General features: G+C 41.8%; 1 protein-coding gene across 5 annotated transcripts in view; it reads left to right on the forward strand.

The window, feature by feature from the left end:
* Positions 1-18,389, forward strand: part of AATF (apoptosis antagonizing transcription factor) — a 101,757-nt gene that overhangs the window by 42,655 nt on the left and 40,713 nt on the right. For all 5 annotated transcript variants that reach the window (XR_014821334.1, XR_014821336.1, XR_014821335.1 and 2 more), the window contains exons 7-8: positions 244-408; positions 1,946-2,029. Coding sequence is in view for 1 of the 5 variants with exons in the window: in XM_003131707.5 (XP_003131755.1) it covers positions 244-408; positions 1,946-2,029 (249 nt within the window). In the remaining 4 variants the exon portion in view is untranslated. The remainder of the gene's footprint in view (positions 1-243; positions 409-1,945; positions 2,030-18,389) is intronic.

Consider the following 18,389-nt stretch of genomic DNA (forward strand, 5'->3'; position numbering starts at 1 on the left):
GCAATTATTATTAAAGGAGCAGAAGTTAATCTCTGAGTATGAGAAAGTAACATGTCCTGCTTAAGGCTAATTTTTTTTTTTTTTTTCTGAGAACGGTTATAGCCGTTCCGATACTCGGTCTTTAACAGAAAGTCTTTCTGCAAAGGGGATTGTCTGTTTCTCTGCTGACACAGAAAGAGAAACCAATGTAGCTGCCTTCAGCAGAGACTCAGAATTATCTGACACTGGCTAATGTCGTTGCAGGGTTTTGGGGCCTTTGAACGCTCAATCTTGACTCAGATCGATCATATTCTGATGGACAAAGAAAGGTTACTTCGAAGGACACAGACCAAGCGCTCCATCTACCGAATTCTTGGCAAACCGGAACCAGCAGCACAGCCTGTCCCAGAGAGTTTGCCGGGACAGCCGGTAAGAATTCTGATGTATGGTGATGATGGGAAGCCGTTTCTGTGCGGCTAATTCACTGAAACATCTGATCACCTCCTTGTGTTCCTCTTGTTATAAAAAGTTAGTGAAAGAAAGGGATAAAAGCACTACTGGATTGTTGAGAAACTAAGACTATGTGGGAGGAGAAATTTTTTTTTTTTAAATGGACCTATTACTAATCTGTATGTAGTCTTCTCTCAGTTTTAAGTTTGGAAGGAGTCTGGAAGCACATGTAATCAAATTTTTAAAATGCACTTTTTAAAGCTTGTTCTGTAGAAACACAAGTCTTGAAGCAAGTGTATACTTTAGGCTTTCCCTTGGATGTTTAAATGCTCCAGAAATGGATCCAAAATTGGAATAGGCAGATTCTTTTCCCCAAAGGAAATTCATTTGGAGTTCCCACCATGGTGCAGTGCCTTAAGAATCCGACTGCAGCAGCCTGGGTCATTGCAGAGGTGCAGGTTTGATCCCCAGCCTGGTGCAGTGGGTTAAGGGATCCGGTGTTGCCGCATCTGTGGCATGGATCGCAGCTGTGGCTCAGATTCAGTCCCTGGCCCAGGAACTCCCATATGCGGTGGGTTCAGCTATAAAATAAATAAATAAATAAATAAAAGGTAAAGGAAACTCATTTATTTATAATAGAAATATACACTCAATATTTTTTTTTAAGTCTAGGAGAATTTAAAATGAAAAGTTCTCCTTAGTTTGAAAATTCTGTTCCTCAGATTTAACTGATGTTCATTGTTAAAAGAAGCTTTCAGGTATTTTCTGTTTATACACAGACACACACACACAACATACATGCATTATAAAAATATGGTTGTCTTTTTTTTAACTAAATTAGATAGATATATATGTGTGTGTAAATGTATAAAATGTGATAAACTATATATAAAGTCACACAGGTTTAAAAATTATCCTAGACACTTTTCCATGTCATTACATAGAGAGCTACCTCATTTTTCCTAATGGCTAGAGTGTTCCATTGTATGGATATATACTATAATTTAATCAAACAGTGGATATTTATATTGCCTCTGATTTTAGAAGTAGTGCTATAGGAAACATTCTTGAGCATTTATCTTTTTGTATTTGTGTGAACATATGGATAGATTTCTTTCTTTTTTTTTTTTTTCGGTCTTTTTGCTATTTCTTGGGCCGCTCCCGCGGCATATGGAGGTTCCCAGGCTAGGGGTTGAATCAGAGCTGTAGCCCCTGGCCTACGCCAGAGCCACAGCAACACGGGATCTGAGCCGTGTCTACAACCTACACCACAGCTCACGGCAACGCTGGATCGTCAACCCACTGAGCAAGGGCAGGGACCAAACCCGCAACCTCATGGTTCCTAATCGGATTCGTTAACCACTGCGCCACGACGGGAACTCCTGTTCTTTAATTTTAAGAGCTTTTTATATATCTTAAGGAAAACAGTGCTTTGACTATTATACACTTTACTTGTAATAGTTCCATTCCTTTGGTAACCTCATTGAGATTCACTCTTTTCTTCTCACTGACATAGGAGATCCTTCCTCAGGCCCCTGCCAATGCCCACCTGAAGGACTTGGATGAAGAAATCTTTGATGATGATGACTTTTACCACCAGGTATGATTTTTACACTCTCCTGTGATAAATCAGGTTTTAGCATTTTATTTTATTTTATTTATTTTTGCTTTTTAGGGCCGCACCTGCGGCATATGGACGTTCTCAGGCTAGGGGTTGAATCGGAGCTGTAGCCGCTATCCACCACCACAGCCACAGCAATGTCTGTGACCTACACAGCAGCTCACGGCAACGCCAGATCCTTAACCCCCTGATCGAGGCCAGGGATTGAACCTGTGTCCTCATGGATGCTAGTCGGGTTCATTTCCACTGAGCTACGATGGGAACTCCTAGGTTTTAGCGTTTTAAAAACAGCAATAGATTTCTCTGACGGAAAAGTCGCTTACTGTGGAAGGATAAAGTCAGACAGGGAGTTGGAACTCCTGTGTTCAGAATCAACTTACTGTGTAGTTCTGGGTTTGTGACTTTGCTTTTGTCTTGTATTTTTCCTTTGGAAATGAAAATAGAATGTAAATTATTTGTAAGAGTTTCAACTTCTTTGTGTCAGGTGGTTTATTCTCTCTGAGCTGCTTTTGCTGATGTTAGTGCAGGATTTTCTGGTTAGCTGTTTGGTTTCTTGTCCTGTTCCTGTTAGATAAGGACATGGAACTAAAGGGCTGGGATCCCAGAGTTCTTGAATTGCACTTCTGGTTCCCTTACCTATTAAGTCTCTTGTCTTAGAGTTTTTCGTGTGTGTGTGCCTGTTCAAATCAGTAAAGTATGATTGAGATTTTCTGCTGCTGTCGATTATAATAATAGCGTAACACTCTGAAGACAGAAAGAATTGCTATAAGTTGAAATCTAGTCCAGCTCTCAATATCTCTTTGCAAACATCCACCCTGTTCTTTGCCTGACAATATTATCTGCTGCTCTTTTTGATGATGTTGGTGACCGTTAAGGTAGACTAAACATCCTGGCTATTCTAAGGAACTAAAATAATGTCCTGTATTCCTGGGTCTCTCGATAAGTCATACTTAATGAAATGTGCTCGGGATATACCCTCTCTAGCTCTGGAGAGTCCGGAGGCTGCTCGGTGGTGGTGGTACACCATTTTTGGTTGAGCCATTTTTTATCGAGCTGATTTTTTTTTTTTTTTTCTGCTGAATTTTCAGTGTGTTAACTTTTTTTTTGCTTTTTAGGGCTGCACTTGTGGCATATGGAGGTTCCCAGGCTAGGGGTCGAATCGGAGCTGTAGCCAACGGCCTACGCCAGAGCCATGCAGGATCCGAGCCGAGTCTGCAACCTTCACCACAGCTCACGGCAACGATGGGTCCTTAACCCACTGAGCAAGGGCAGGGATTGAACCCGCAACCTCATGGTTCCTAGTCGGATTCATTAACCACTGCGCCACAAAGGGAACTCCTCAGTGTGTTAACTTTTGCCACACACTTCGCAAATGCTTTTTAGAGGCTTAGCCATGACGACTCTACTATGTGGTGTCTGAAATACGCAGGAAGGAACTTAGGAAAATTATACCGTGAAGCAAGTAGAACAAGCGAGTCTATACTGGGGATGCCTCTGGTTTCACCTGAAAAGAAAAATCTTTATCTTTTTATTAATCTTGCTCTTCACTCTGTGCTATTCAATAAAATTATTGCTCTGAGTCTTAAAAGTGATGATGAGAGAGTATAGGAAAGAGGATTGTTGTGGCCCCAGGTGTTCCTAGTCAGAGGTTTTGATTCTTTCTTCCTTTTCTTCTCATTATAGCCGTTTGTCAGAAGAGCAGGGGACTCTATTTTGTTCCCGTGTGTCTCAGGAAGTGCCTGATACGGGATATTAATGCAGTATAATTGCGTGAGATCATGGGAGACAATCAAAAATGTTCCAGCCTTCATTAATTGAAGTGTACATTGTTCGATGGAAAGTGCATCATAAATTACACAGGCTTAATAAAATAAACTGAAATTACTGGGGAGAAGTTGCTTCCACTGGCAATCCTTAGTCTGGAAGATATTTCTTTTTTTGGCCTGGAGGTCTGCTTAAAAAGAAATAGCATTACTTGATTGGCCCTTTATCCCAATTAATAATTTTAACTTCGATAAATTCTGATTTCAGTTATGACTAGTCACATCGTAGCTTTTCCCCTTGCTGGTTAATTGGGGTGCTGGGGTTAATCTAAATTAAAACTTAAACTAATAGAGGTCAGCAAGGCAGCTGAAACACCTGAGTGAAACAAATGGGGCTGCCAGGCGCAACTTTATCTTGGCTGTTTCCCAAGAGGGAAGTGGCAGCAAATTGGAGTTGTTTCAGCCTTCTGTAAAGGTGAATGATGGGTGACACTTGTTAATGTACGGCATCTCCGGAAGCGTTCCAGATTGCTTTGCTGCCGCTCCAACTGCTGCCATCCATGCCCAGTCAGTAGGAACTGGACCAGTTGCCAACATCTGGCAGCACAGCAAGGAATGGGTGCAACTCTCGAAACCCCGCAGATTCTAAATATGGTGCTTAGAACTGCGCGGGCTTTAATCACTTACCCCTCTTTGGCAGCAGGCTACGACAGCTTATCCTAGCCTCGTACATCACATCCCGACATCTGCTGAGCCGCGAGGCAGCTGCACATTCATTTTCTTTTCTTGCCTTTTCTCTCTGCCTCCTATTCCTCTTCTCCCCACTTTCCCCCGCCGCCTCCCCTCAGTTTTCCTCCCCCTCCCCAGTGTGCTTCTTGGGAGAGATGATCTGTAAAGATTACCGCTTCATTGTGTGCAAGTAATTGTGGTGATGCCAGGCCCTTGACAGACACAACGTAGCACCTGTTCTGCTGACCTGGTTAATTTCTTCTGTTGAGTGGGATTTGCCAGAGATTGGAGCTGAAGCCAATTCAATGATAAGGCTGAAGAAAATGGCTGTATGTTTTCTGTCACCTCCCAATTAAATTGGCTTCATAAAGTGCTTTCCTTTATTTGTCAGGGTAGTAAGCCTGAGCTAAGTGTCGCATTCAGAAGTGGTTACAATGCATTACAATGGGCCTGTGAGTTTTCATTTGTGTTTTTTTTTTTTTTTTTTTTTTAATGTGGTCATAGGGAAGAGCTGGGTGGTGAATATAATACATTTCGCCTTTTTTTTTTTCTTAAACCATACTTGAAGCCAGACTCTTTGGGCCCATGTTTTGTAAGGAAGAGATTATAGCCACATTGAATTTTAATGTTTCATTGTAAGGGTTTAAAGGCTTACTTGGTTAATTCAGGTGTCACGAGGCTGTGTAAATGCCCTCGCCACAGAGAATGGTGTTCGGGGTCAGAACAGCCAACACAGACACGCTCACGCTCTTTGTTTCATAATGGGCCTTGAGTTACTACCCCTTGAAAAATACGCTGCGTTGTTTAACAGAGGTACTTGAATGTGTGTGTGTCTTATATATAAACCTATATGTTGGGGGGCACAAAGCACATCAGACATTATAAGTAATCTTATTGTCTTTTAGTTGAAAAGAACCTCATAGGAACCCGAGTCCCTGAGATGTTAAGTAACTTCCGGAAAGTCATATAGTAAATGGCAACACTGGTACTTGATCTGAGACTTCTTAGACCAAGTCTTGTTCTTTCCATGCCTTTCATTTCTTAAATATTTTATTCTTGAGCCATAAAAGGCTTCACTATAGTATTACAGTTTTCGGTCTGTAAATAAATAAGCTTCATTTTCTTAGAACCAGAAGAAGTATTCTGTGTGTAAGAAAGTAATTTTTTTCCCCTTAGAAGGCAAACGATTTATTGAACTCCTGCTTGGTTAACAATTCTAATGAAAAAATTAGCTTTATAGTTGTGTTACTGGTTTGTCTGGAGGCCGGAGTTGCCTAAAGCCTGAACCGTGCTCAGTGGTGGCCCATTTGCCGGCCGCAGCTGCCGTGTCTCACTTCTAGATGGAATGAGTTTGCGTTTGGCTTCGTTCTTGTCGGAGCTCATCCCTAAAGATGATTTCCCAGCACGTGAATGTTGCAAATGACTGTGAAGGGTAAGCCATTCAGAAATGTTTTCTGTATCTATTTTTCATTTTCATGATCCTGTTTGCTACTTTTTTTTTTTTTTTTTTTTTTTTTTTTGGTCTTTTTGTCTTTTTAGGGCCGCACCTGCGGCATATTGAGGTTCCCAGGCTGGGGTCTAATTGGGGTTGTAGTACCGGCCTACGCCACAGCCACAGCAATTCAGGATCCTTAACCCATTGAGTGAGGCCAGGGATTGACCCCTCGTCCTCATGGATGCTAGTCGGACTCATGAACCGCTGAGCCATGACTCTGTCATTTGCTACTTTTTAAGGTGTGTTGTCGGTCTCGCCATTTAAAGTTTTTGCTAATGTGTTTTGATTTACTTTTTAAACGGTCAGTTGATTTTTGACCTGCTAAGCCTGAGTTCACAAAGAGTTGAGGAAGGACTGCTGTTGACGTCACACTAGCTACATGCCAGTTCCTGGACTGAGAAGACAGGTATTTGACCCACATCTTTACTGCCTCCTCACAAGATCCCTGTACTGAGATTGGACTGCACTCAGCAAGGAGCTCTATAAAGTGACTGGCTTCATTCTTTTCATATCTGGGACCTCAGACTAGATTCTTGTCACCTCATGAGGTATTTTGTTCTGAAAGAACTAATTGAGCTTAGCTAGTGACAGATCAATACCTGGATTTCTGAGGGTTCATTAGGATTTTGTATGTTGCTTCTAGCTCCGTTTAGTTTTGATCTGGTTTGTCCTGTCACTTTGAATTTACCCAGGAGTGTCTAGAGAAAGGCATAATAGGTTCTGTTCTTTGGATGACCACTTTGATGGGTTAAATTTCTCCTTTCGTTTGCCATGAGGACATGTCTAAAGCTGACCTTGCCACGTGCTGGACTTAGGTGTCCAAAACATTTGATAATGCCGTAAACCAGTAATTACTACTTCATGAACTATTAAAAGTCAATGATGTTAAGAAATAGAGAAGAGGCAAGCTTTCTGACAAGTTGGTTTACCTTAGTTAAATTGATGAGAGATTAACACGAACAGCTGATGTGGTACCTTTAATTGTGTGTGTTTAGATCTTAGTGTGAATAAGAGACCTGGCAACACGGTATTCCTGTTGGCATGTATCTTTCCAGTGGTTCAGTTGATGGCTAATAGCACACTTTAAAGTTTGCGTGGAACCTACTCCCTTTAATTTGCTGTTGGAAAGCAGATCCCTTCTGTTCAGAGCAGTATTTCATTTTTAGTTTTAGTTTGAAATAGTGTTTCTTAAAAGTCTGATAACATTTGTTATGTTCACACCTGTATGGTGATTTTAGAGAGGACACATATGTGAAGTACAAACATTTGAAAATTGAAATTTTGGTTAAAGTTATAGCAGAGTGTTAGCCAGCTTTCTTAAGACATAGTAAAGGTGTTAAGTAAACCCCAAACCAAAACCAGTGTTCAATGAAACCCCAGTTTTAATAATTGCAAGATTATTTTTTGACCATGTGTAAGAATTTTATTTGAGGTACATTCTAGTTTGTGCTGCTGTTGTCTGTCAGTGTTTAGACCAAAAGACATTATCAATATTGGCATTGGATTGCTATGGTGGAGGCTGCACAGAACAGGAGGCCAAAAGCTATATATATATATATATATATATTTTTTAATAGTTATTTCCCCAGTACAATTTTTTTTCCTACTGTACAGCATGGTGACCCAGTTGCACATACATGTATACATTCTATTTTCGCACATTATCATGCTCTATCATAAGTATCTAGACATAATTCTCAGTGCTACACAGCAGGATCTCATTGTAAATCCATTCCAAGAGCAGTAGTTTGCATCTGTTAACCCCAAGCACCCCATTCATCCCACTCCCTCCCCCTATCCCTTGGCAACCACAAGTCTGTTCTCCAAGTCCCTGATTTTCTTTTCTGTGGAAAGGTTCATTTGTGTCTTATATTAGATTCCAGATATAAGTGATAGCATATGACAGTTGTCTTTCTCTTTCTGACTTACTTCACTCAGTATGAGAGTCTCTAGTTCCATCCATGTTACTGCAAGTGGCATTATTTTATTCTTTTTATGGCTGAGTAGTATTCCATTGTGTATATATACCACATCTTCCTAATCCAGTTGTCTCTCAACGGACATTTGGGTTGTTTCCATGTCTTGGCTATTGTGAATAGAGCTTCAGTGAACACAAAAGCCATATTTTAAATGCAAGGTCTAGAAATTTCATCAAACAGCAGCATCAAGGGGGGGCACACATGACTGGCTCTCATTTCTTTCCGTTTCCTTGCTTTTCAAACACTGGAGCATGACTTCAGTTCTACTGCTTCGTTTAGACAAAACCTCAGAACAAAGCCTGAAATAGTATATTTGATGGAGCCAGCTAGGAAAGAGACAAGAATTGGCCTAGAACTACTGAAGAAAGTTTTCAAACACAGGTGGAAGCTTGGGAGTTTGCTAGGCAGAGAGGTGGCCCAAATTGCCTTTTCTGTACTACTAATAAGCCCAATGTCATCTGGCTGAGTGTAAATTAAACACAGGACTCCAGTGGTATTTTAGTCGATCCAAGTGAAGAATTGGGCGCTTTAGAAATGGGGAACACTACCTGTTCACTAAAGTGGGTATGATGTCTTTTTGTTAAATTGTATTATTCAATGTATAGCTCCTTTAAATGAGAGAGGCAATGACTTAGCATAAAAAGGGGGAAGTTTGTAATTATCTTTGAAAATGTATGTGTATTGCAGATCTCGAATAGAATGTGGTCACTTTAAAGTTAGGTAGCATCTTTGAAATCATCAAGTCCCAAACTATCTTTTTCTGAACTAGAGCCTAGAGGAAGTAAGTGACTAGGATGGGATGGCCCCACTTCAAACACTGAAACCCAAGTGCTCTTGCTCCTGGTGGGATTTTCTTTCTAGCATATATGCTGCTTTTGAACTGACACACTTAAAAAATCCATTCGAGAGTTTCCTTCTCAGATTTATATCTGTTTAGGAAGAACGAAGATCCAGTGTATCTGTTTGCACTCTGACAGTTCACGGGGATCCTTTTTGCGCAGGTATGGACCTCATCCACTTAATGATAGTTATACCAGCTGCTGGGTTTATAAAGACTAATTTATAAACCCAAGGAATGTGCGTCATCTAACCAACCCGAGCAAGGGTCCTCTCAGGCTTGTGTAGTCACATAGCTCCTCTTTAAAAGTACGGCTTTATTAAAATTTAAGTGGAGGAAATAAATGGTGCAGGAGAGCAGTCAGGTCCTTGATGTAAGAACATACATGTAGTTCTCCAGTGGTGTCTTCTCACTGATATGCCTCAAGCATTCGTTAGCAGACTGGTTTTCCCCTCAACAGACACCTGATCGAATTCCTGAAGTCATGTCTCAATAAACTAAAAGGCCCTAAGAGATGCTGTTAGATATAAACTCTGGATAATGGTATAAATTTTCCAAGAATTTAGTTGTTGAAATTTAGCCAGATTGAGATGCTCGTATCCCTTGAACCTTATTTCAGGTTAGAAGAGCCTTCGGGTTGGTGATGTGGATTTGAGGGTTCATTGTGCTATACAGCCTATTTGTGTATATTTTTGAAATTTTCTATAATAAAAAGGAGAAGGAGTTCCCATCATGGCTCAGCGGAAATGAATCTGACTAGCATCCATGAAGACGCAGATTCAATCCCTGGCCTCACTCAGTGGGTTAAGGATCCAGCGTTGCCGTGAGCTGTGTGGTGTAGGTTGCAGACGTTGCCCTGATCTGGTGTTGCTGTGGCTGTGGCGTAGGCTGGCATCTATAGCTCTGATTGGACCCCTAGCCTGGGAACCTCCATATGCCGCAGATGCGGCCCTAAAAAGACCAAAAAAAAAAAAAAAAAAAAAAGGCGGGAGGGGGGGAGAAGAAAGCCTTCAGATTTCTTCTTTCCATTCATTGATTTAGCATATATGCAAGTATCTACTGTGTATTTACTGAGTAACTATTGTTCTAGGCTGTGCTAATGCAGCAGCCACTAGCTACATGCAGCTATTTAAGTTTAAATTATAGTTAATTAAAATAAAATCAAGTTAAAATTTAGTTCACTTGTCATGCTAGCCACATTTCAAGTGTTATAGCCACGTGCTAGTGGCAGCTATATTGGACAGGGCAAATATCAAGCATTTCTGTCACCTCAGAGAGGTCTGTCAGAGCACTGTTAGGGGCTAGAATAGAGCAGAGGCCTGCCCACGTGAGCCTTCATCTGGCTAAGAGACAGGATGATGCTGTGGGCCTGCGGTGGAAAATGATGAAACTGGGTATGAGTAAAGGGAGTCTGGGATAGGGACAGGATGGTTACGTTTTCACACAGGATGGTCAGGGGATAAGGTGATATTTAAGCAGAAACTTGAGAACAGTGGACAACAGAAACATGTGGGTCTTGGGGAGAGGGAGGAGTGTTGGGGACAAAGGGAATGCCACTGCAAAGGCCCTGAGGCACTGTAGAGGCTAGCGCCTTCCAGGCAAATCAGGGAGGCCAGTGCCACTGGGGTGGAGCAGGTGAGGAAGAGTGGGATGGGAGAGGAAGTCTGAGAGGTGATGGGAGGCCAGGTCCTGGAGGACCTGCGGGCCATTGTAAGGCTTCGGCTTTCAATGTGACTGAGATGGGAAGCCACTATCGGGTTTTGAACAGAGTAGTAACATGATTGGACTCATATTTTAAAAGAATCACTCTGGTGGCCGTGTTGAGAATAAACTCTAAGGAAGCAGGGTGGCAAACAGGAAATAGGAGACTCATGATAACCTGGGTAAGAGATGGTGGTGGCTGGGACTAGGATGTTTTGGAGGGGGTGCTGAGAAGTGATTGGATTCTGGAAAATCGAACTGACAGGATTTGCTGATGGAATGTGTGCAGGGTGTGGAAAGAGAGGAGTCCAGGATGACTTTGGGTTTTTTGATCTGAGAAATTGGATGGATGACGTTGCTATTTACAGAGATGTGGGAAACCGTGAGAGAAGCTAGTTTAGAGGAGAAATTTGGAACTCAACTTTGATGATACTAAAGTTTTTTTTTCTCCCCATGGACCTGTGTTGGCTTTAATTATTTCGATTCCCAATTGATGATTTTAAGTTCAAAATACCTCGGAAGCATTCATAGGAAGTTGTTGGAGGGATAGTTATGTATATAATTTTGGATTTCATGGAGAGGTCTGAACTGAAGGTGTGAGTCTGAGAGGCATCAGCATATAGATTGTATTTAATACCGTGAGACTGAATGAGATCACCTCAGGAATGAAAGTAGAGAGAAAAAGAGAAGATAAAATCTGAGTCCCGGCGCATTCAGACATTTTTTTGAGGTTGGGGAGATGAAGAAATCCCAGCAAAGGTGTTTGAGAAGGTGAGAGAGAATAAAGGAAGAGTGATTTCCCAGTTTCCGTATAAAAGTTTTTTAAGAAAGAGGGAATCCAGTATCATCCTGATAGCAAAAACCAGGCAAAAACATCACAAGGAAAGAAAATTACAGACCAGTATCTCTAATGAATATAGATGCAAAAGTCAGCAATCTACTAGCAAACTCAGTCCAGCAACACATCACAAAGATTATATACCATGACTGGGTGGGATTTAGCCCAGGAATGCAAGATTGTTTTTGTTTGTTTGTTTTTGTCTTTTTAGAGCCATACCTTTGGCACATGGAGGTTCCCAGGCTAGGGGTTTAATTGGAACTGTTGCTGCCAGCCTACACCACAGCCGCAGCAATGCCAGATCCTCGCCATGTCTGTGACCTACACCACAGCTCACGGTAACACCAGATCAGAAAAACATCTGACACCCTTTCATGATTAAAAAACACTCAACACATTAGGAATAGAAGGGAACTTCCTTACCTAGTAAAGGACATCTGTGAAAGCCCATAGCTAATATCCTACTCGGAGAAAGAGAGAAAGCTTTCCCCCAAGATTAGGCATAAGGCAAGGATGTCTACTCTTGCCACTCATACTCAGCATTGTACTAGAGGTCCTAGCCAGGGCAGTTAAACAAGATAAAGAAATAAAAGGCATTCAGATTGGAAAAATAGAATTAGGAGTTCCTGCTGGATGCAGTAGGATTGGCGGCGTCTCTGCGGTGCTGGACGTAGGTTCAATCCCCAGCCCAGCTCGGTGCATTAAAGGAGCCTGTGTTGCCACAGCTGCATAAGCTCAGATCTGATCCCTGGCCTGGGAACGTCATAGGCCACGAGGCAGCCGAAAAAGAAAAGAAAAAGAAAAGAGAAACAACAACAACAAAAAGAAAAGTAGAAGTAAAACTCTTTTTTGCAGATGACATGATCCTAGATATAGAAAACCCCAGAGAATTCACGAAAAAACTGCTAGATCTAATAAACGAATTCAGAGGTGCAGGATACAAGATGAACACACAAAAAATCAGTTGTGTTTCTATATACCAGCAGTGAACAATCTAAAAAGGAAGTTAAGAAAATTATTCCATTTACGACAGCATCCAAGAGTTCCTGTCATGGTTCAGTAGTTAACGAGCCCGAATAGCATCCATGAGTACACAGGTTCGATCCCTGGCTTCGCTCAGTGGGTTAAGGATCTGGTGAGCTGTAGTATAGGTTGTAGACATGACTTGGATCCCACGTTGCTGTGGCTGTGGTGTAGGCCGGCAGCTACAGTTCCAGTTGGACCTCTAGCCTGGGAATCTACATATGTCACAGGTGCAGCCCTAAAAAGACCAAAAAAAAAAAAAAAAAAGAAAGAAAAGGAAAATACAGTAGCATCCAAAAGAATAAAATACCTGAGAGTAACCAAGGAGGTAAAAGACTTGTACACAGAAAGCTATAAATGTTGCTGAAAGAAATTTAAAAAGACCCAAATAAATGGAAAGCCATCCCATGTTCATGGATTAGAAGACTTAATGTTGTTAAGATGGTAAGACTCCTCCAATTGGGTTATAGATTCAGCACAATTCCTATTAAAGTCCTAGCTGCCTTTCTACAGAAATTGATGAGCTAGTCCTAAAATTCATATGGAAATGCAAAGGGCCTAGAGTAGCCAGAACAATCTTGAAAAAGATCAGAGTTGGAGGACTCATACTTCCTAATTTCAGAACTTACTACAAAGCTACAGTAATCAAGACGTTGTGGTACTGGTATAAGGTTAGGCATGTAGATCAATAGGATACAACTGAGAGTCCAGAAGTAGACCTTTACGTTTATGGTCAGTTGATTTTCGACGGGTGCCAAGACAGTTTGTTGGGAAGAGAAGTCTCGTCAACAGATAATGCTAAGACAACTGGATATCCACATGCAAAAGGACGAAGTTAGAGTCCACCCTCATTCCCACACAAAGACTAACTCAAAGTGGATCATCTACCTAAATATAACAGCTGAAACTATAAACCTTTTGGAAGAAAACGTAGCAGTAAATCTTCATGACCTTTGGTCAGGAAATAGTTTCTTAAATATGACAACAGAAGCACAGGTGACAAAATAAAAAACAAATAAACCAGATTGAAAACTTTCTCAGATGCCAAAAGGTATCATCAGGAAAGTGCAGAGACCCACAGAATGGGAGAAAATATTTGCAAATCATATATCTCATCTGATGGGATGGCAGAGTCACCTAAGAGAGCGGGAGAGGGAGTGGATGAGGAAACTAGTGGAATTGTCCCCTAGCACTGAACACCCACATAAGGTCAGTGGAAATGATTTTAAAGTGAGTAAGACCAGTTCAATCCGTCTTGTCTTTTGCTCTGGTCGGTTTAGCCACCTGGATGCAGGTCCTGAGACTTAACATAGTTTGGGGTTTTGCCAGGGCAGTACAGGTAGGTATGTAATCCCTTATCTACACTTCTGAAATTTAAAGAGGTCTGAAAATTCATAGTTATCTTGTTCGTTTGTTTTGGTAAGTTTGGCAAAACTTTGTGGTGGCAACATCTTATCTGAATGATTATGAAGCTATATAAACCTGTAAGGCTTTATTTATCCCACTTAGTGGACATACATCTTGATGGGGTTTTTTTGTTCTGTTTTGTTTTTTGCTTTTTAGGGCCGCACCTGTGGCATGTGGAGGTTCCCAGGCAAGGGGTCCAATTGGAGCTGTAGCTGCCAGCCTACGCCAGAGCCACAGCAACTCGGGATCTGAGTCGCGTCCGCGACCTACACCATAGCTCACAGCAACGCCGGGTCCTTAACCCACTGAGCGAGGCCAGGGATTGAACCCTCAACCTCATGGTTCCTAGTTGAATTCGTTTCCACTGCACCACCACGGGAACTCCATGTTCGTGGGTTTTGATGCAGAAATGTCACTCTGACTTCGGGGTGCTGCCCCAGGCTCTGCTGGGGCATTTATAGTATATTACCTTCCCCTGATCCCCAAAATTCTGAATTCTAAGACACATCAATGCCCAAGGGATTGCGAAGGGACACTGTGCAAGGGAGTTGAGGATGTTTCCCAGGAGTGACTCTCCTGATGGGCTATGGAAGCACAGGCACCGAGGAAGGAGAGAAACGTGCATGTGAGGAACGAGGAGGGATGCTGAAAAGGTGGCAGGATCGATAGGGGGCTGAAGAATTATTGGAGTCTGAATGCTAGAAGGAGAATCCTGGAAAGAGAGGTGGAGATTTGTTTCAGTTGAGCTTTAATTCTTAAGGGACATAATTACAGAATACAAGTCAGTCCCACCCTTTTGGTTTCTTACTTGGGAATCATTTTTAGTAAAAGCTTCTCTAGTTCTGAATGTCTTCCTCTTTATTCTTTCAATACAAATGGTATATCGTGTGGTGCTTTTAAAAGAAACATTGCCAAAGAATGCCCAGAAGTAGTGATTGAGCTTCTGTCCCAAGTATATCTAACCCTCTCCTCACTTTTTTATAGTTGGAAAAAATTACACACACACACAGAGACACATGCACATACACACCAGGACATCTGTCTGGTGACTAAGGGACAGAATACTGGAAATGGGGGCTGTTGGAAATTCTGAACAGTAGTGCTCTTGGCACATTGTTGGTTTTGGTGTAGATTAGGAAGAATGGCTTAACGCAGTCGCTTCGTCCTTGTAAAATTCTTTTTATGTGTAGGGAAGAGAAAGGAAAAGCAAATTGACAAAAAGAAGTTCTTGAGCAGGTCAGTTGCCTAATTCTCACTCTGTCTGCACACATCAGAGCCTAATGCTGATAGTGATTTACTTACACTTCTAGTTAATTATTAGACATCGGGAGACACTATATATCAAGCCTAATGGAATATATGGAGCCTGATGAGAAAGTTTTCTGTTTTGACTAATAAATTTTAACTCAAATGGCCAAGCCTAGTGAAATATTATGGCCTTTGAAATATTTTAGAACTTGTGCTGAGAAACAGTGTTACTTTATTCAGTGAATGAATTTATCATCCCTTCCAAATCACAGGCCTTAGCTCTAGGTCTAGAGTGGAGGCAGGAGGCAACGCTGAATCAGAAAGTGGAAAAACTAATCAAATCCTTAAAGACCAAGAGCAGTGAGGCAGAGTTAGGCTGACTTTTTCAGTGGTAGCCTCTAGCTATACATTTTCTCATTTGAGTAACCAAAGGTGGGTTGTTTGTAACTTCGGTAGTAAGATGCACTTGGTTTTATTCACACATCCTGATTTCCCTCCATTCTTCCCTGTGTTATTTTTCTTGTAAACATTATACTGGCCACTGCAAAAGTTAGATGCTTTTCTTCTTTGCTCACAAGATCTAGAAGCCTTCCTGGTGCCTGACTTTTCCCTTTCAGAGATATTATTGGTTAGTCACTGTGTGCAAAGCAGTGTGCAGAGTTCTATGGAAGGAATTTGAGTAAGACTATACCCTCACCCTTAAGACGCTTGCAGCAGGGGTTCCCATTGTGGCTCAGAGGTGACGAACCTGACTAGTATCCCTGAGGACGCTGGTTCGATCACTGGCCTCAATCAGTGGGTTAAGGATCTGGCGTTGCCGTGAGCTGTGGTGAAGGTCGAAGACAAGGCTTGGGGCTGCGGTGTTGGCTGGCATCTACAGCTCTGATTTGACCCCTAGCCTGGGAACTTCCATATGCCACAGTGTGGTGCTAAAAAAGACAAAAAAGACAAAAAAAAAAGAAAAACCAGCAGCAGCTCGCAGCCAAGCAGAGGAGATGACATGAAAATACACAACCAGAGTACTTGGTGAGGGGTGTTAAAGAAATTCCTAACCATCTGGGAGAATCAGAGAAGGCTGCAGGGAGGAAGTGGCATTTGATCTAGGCCTTCAAAGAAGGACAGATAGGATGTTAGATAGGATGAGGCTGAGGGGGAAGGAGATGCAGGACCAGAGGATTGGGGGGTGGTTGTAGGTCATGGAAAGGAAAGAATAGTTAGTTGTCCTAAGAGAATAAATGATAAGGGAGAGGATCACTTTTGCCCCAGTTTATCATGATCCAGTTTGGGAAAGTCCTGCAAGTAATAGCCTACTTTTCAAATATTGACTTACTATTTTTTGAATTTTCTGTGCTTTTTACATTTTCTTCCTTCCATTCTGCTTTTCCTTCATTTCATATCTTACTTTTTTCTACCGTTGACAGTCAGTGGAAAGGAACATCGAATTATTGTATTTATTCATTTTTGGTGTTAGTGGCTGTGGTGATTTAGCTGTGGGAAGTGTTAATTTTTTGTGATTATCTATGAGTATTATCTGAGTTGAAAATACTTTTTTTTTTTTTTGTCCACCCCTGCAGGCAGGGATCGAACCGTTGCCACAGCCTCTGTAATGACAATGCTGGATCCTTAACCCACTGCACCACAAGAGAACTCTGACAATATTTCTATTTATTGAATACTAAAATTTTAGATTTTGCTATGTGCTTTACTTTTATCATTTTTTAAAATTGCAGATCAACTTTATGAGGTACAATTATTCTGAGGAAACCGAGTCTCAGGTCAACTAACTTGTCCCACCCTACACAGCTAGTGAGGGGCAGAGCTGGATGGAATTCAGACTCCAAAGCCGTGGCATTTTTCTGACTCGTTGGCGGATGTTTCCAGTTATATTGAACCGTGAGACATACCCATCCAGGGAATTAAAAGCTCATATCCGGAAGCATTAGATCTTAGAAAGTGGGAGATGGAAACCCAAGACTGGGATTTCACAAACCTATTTCATAAATAAAAGATATTTAAATAGAAAACACTATATTGAAATTATTTCAGATCTTTTTACAAAGCTCTCAAGACACATTTCTTGCCGGAAAAGGACCAACTTGAAGATACTATAGTAAGGGTCAGGGTGTGGGGCCTGTTGGAGGAAGCACAATAGATCTGTTCCCTCTCTTCTTTAAGTGGAAGAACCAGCTTTTTCTTTTGGGAAATGAGACCCAAGAGGAGGCTAGATCTGCATCATTGTAACAGTAAAATAATGAGAAGTGTTTTACCATTGTTTCATTCATTTGGATTGAATGTTTGTTTGTTTAAATTCAAATACTCTTGGGATGGTTTGAAAAAAAAAAAAAGGTAATTCCCACCCACTTAAACCACCCAGTTCTCTAGGCCCCGTGTGAGAAGGAGAATATTGTTTGAGGAGGAGGAAGTGCTGATAATCAGTAGTGATAAAAGCAGAGGTTCCAGAGTTCCTGTTGTGGCTCAGTGGGTTAAGGACCCAACATAGTGTCCATGAGGATGTGGGTTCAATCCTTGGCGTTTCTGCAAGCTGCGGCATAGGTCTTGGATCTGGCGTGGCCGTGGCTGTGGTGTAGGCTGGCAGCTGCGGCTCTGATTTGATCCCTGGCCGGGCTCTGTGGTGGGAGTGAGCATGGGAATATTTCAGGTACAAAAGGAACACTGGTGGAACCGGAGCACAAGGGGGGAGACTAGGCTGGAGAGGTAGTAAAGAGGTCTTTAGGCTGCAGTAAGGGTTGTATACGTTGGCATGCTTGCATTTTGAAAATACTGCTCTGAATAGATGAGAACAAAATGAAGGAGGGACAAGAATAAATGTTATGATATCATTTTACTAACTCCGGTGAGACCATGTGTGTTTTATTCTTTTTTTTTTTTTTTTTTTTTTGTCTTTTTAGGGCCGCACCTGTAGCATATGGAAATTCCCAGGCTAGGGGTCTAATTGGAGCTATAGCTGCCAGCCTATGCCAGAGCCACAGCCACAGCAACGTGGGATCCCAGCTGCATGTGCAACCTACACCACAGCTTATGAACACTGGATTCTTAACCCACTGAGCGAGGCCAGGGATAGAACCCAAGTCCTCATCGGTGCTAGTTGGGTTCATTAACCACTGAGCCACTGCGGTAACTCCTGTTTTATTCTTCACTGTTTTCTCTGTGTGCTTAATACTTATGGGATGAATGAAGATGATAATAGCCTGTGCTAAGGTATAGGCAGGGGAGGTAGAGAAAAATGGGCAGATTCATGAACTGGTGGATCACATGTATAAGACTTGAGATAGGTTAGATATTGAGTGTAAGGGAAAA

The sequence above is a fragment of the Sus scrofa genome, chromosome 12 (assembly GCF_054392235.1).
Source record: "Sus scrofa isolate SSC_HxYL_T2T_F1_AM1 chromosome 12, Sscrofa_HxYL_maternal_Yorkshire_Landrace_v2.0, whole genome shotgun sequence".
Classification (NCBI taxonomy): Eukaryota; Metazoa; Chordata; class Mammalia; order Artiodactyla; family Suidae; genus Sus; species Sus scrofa.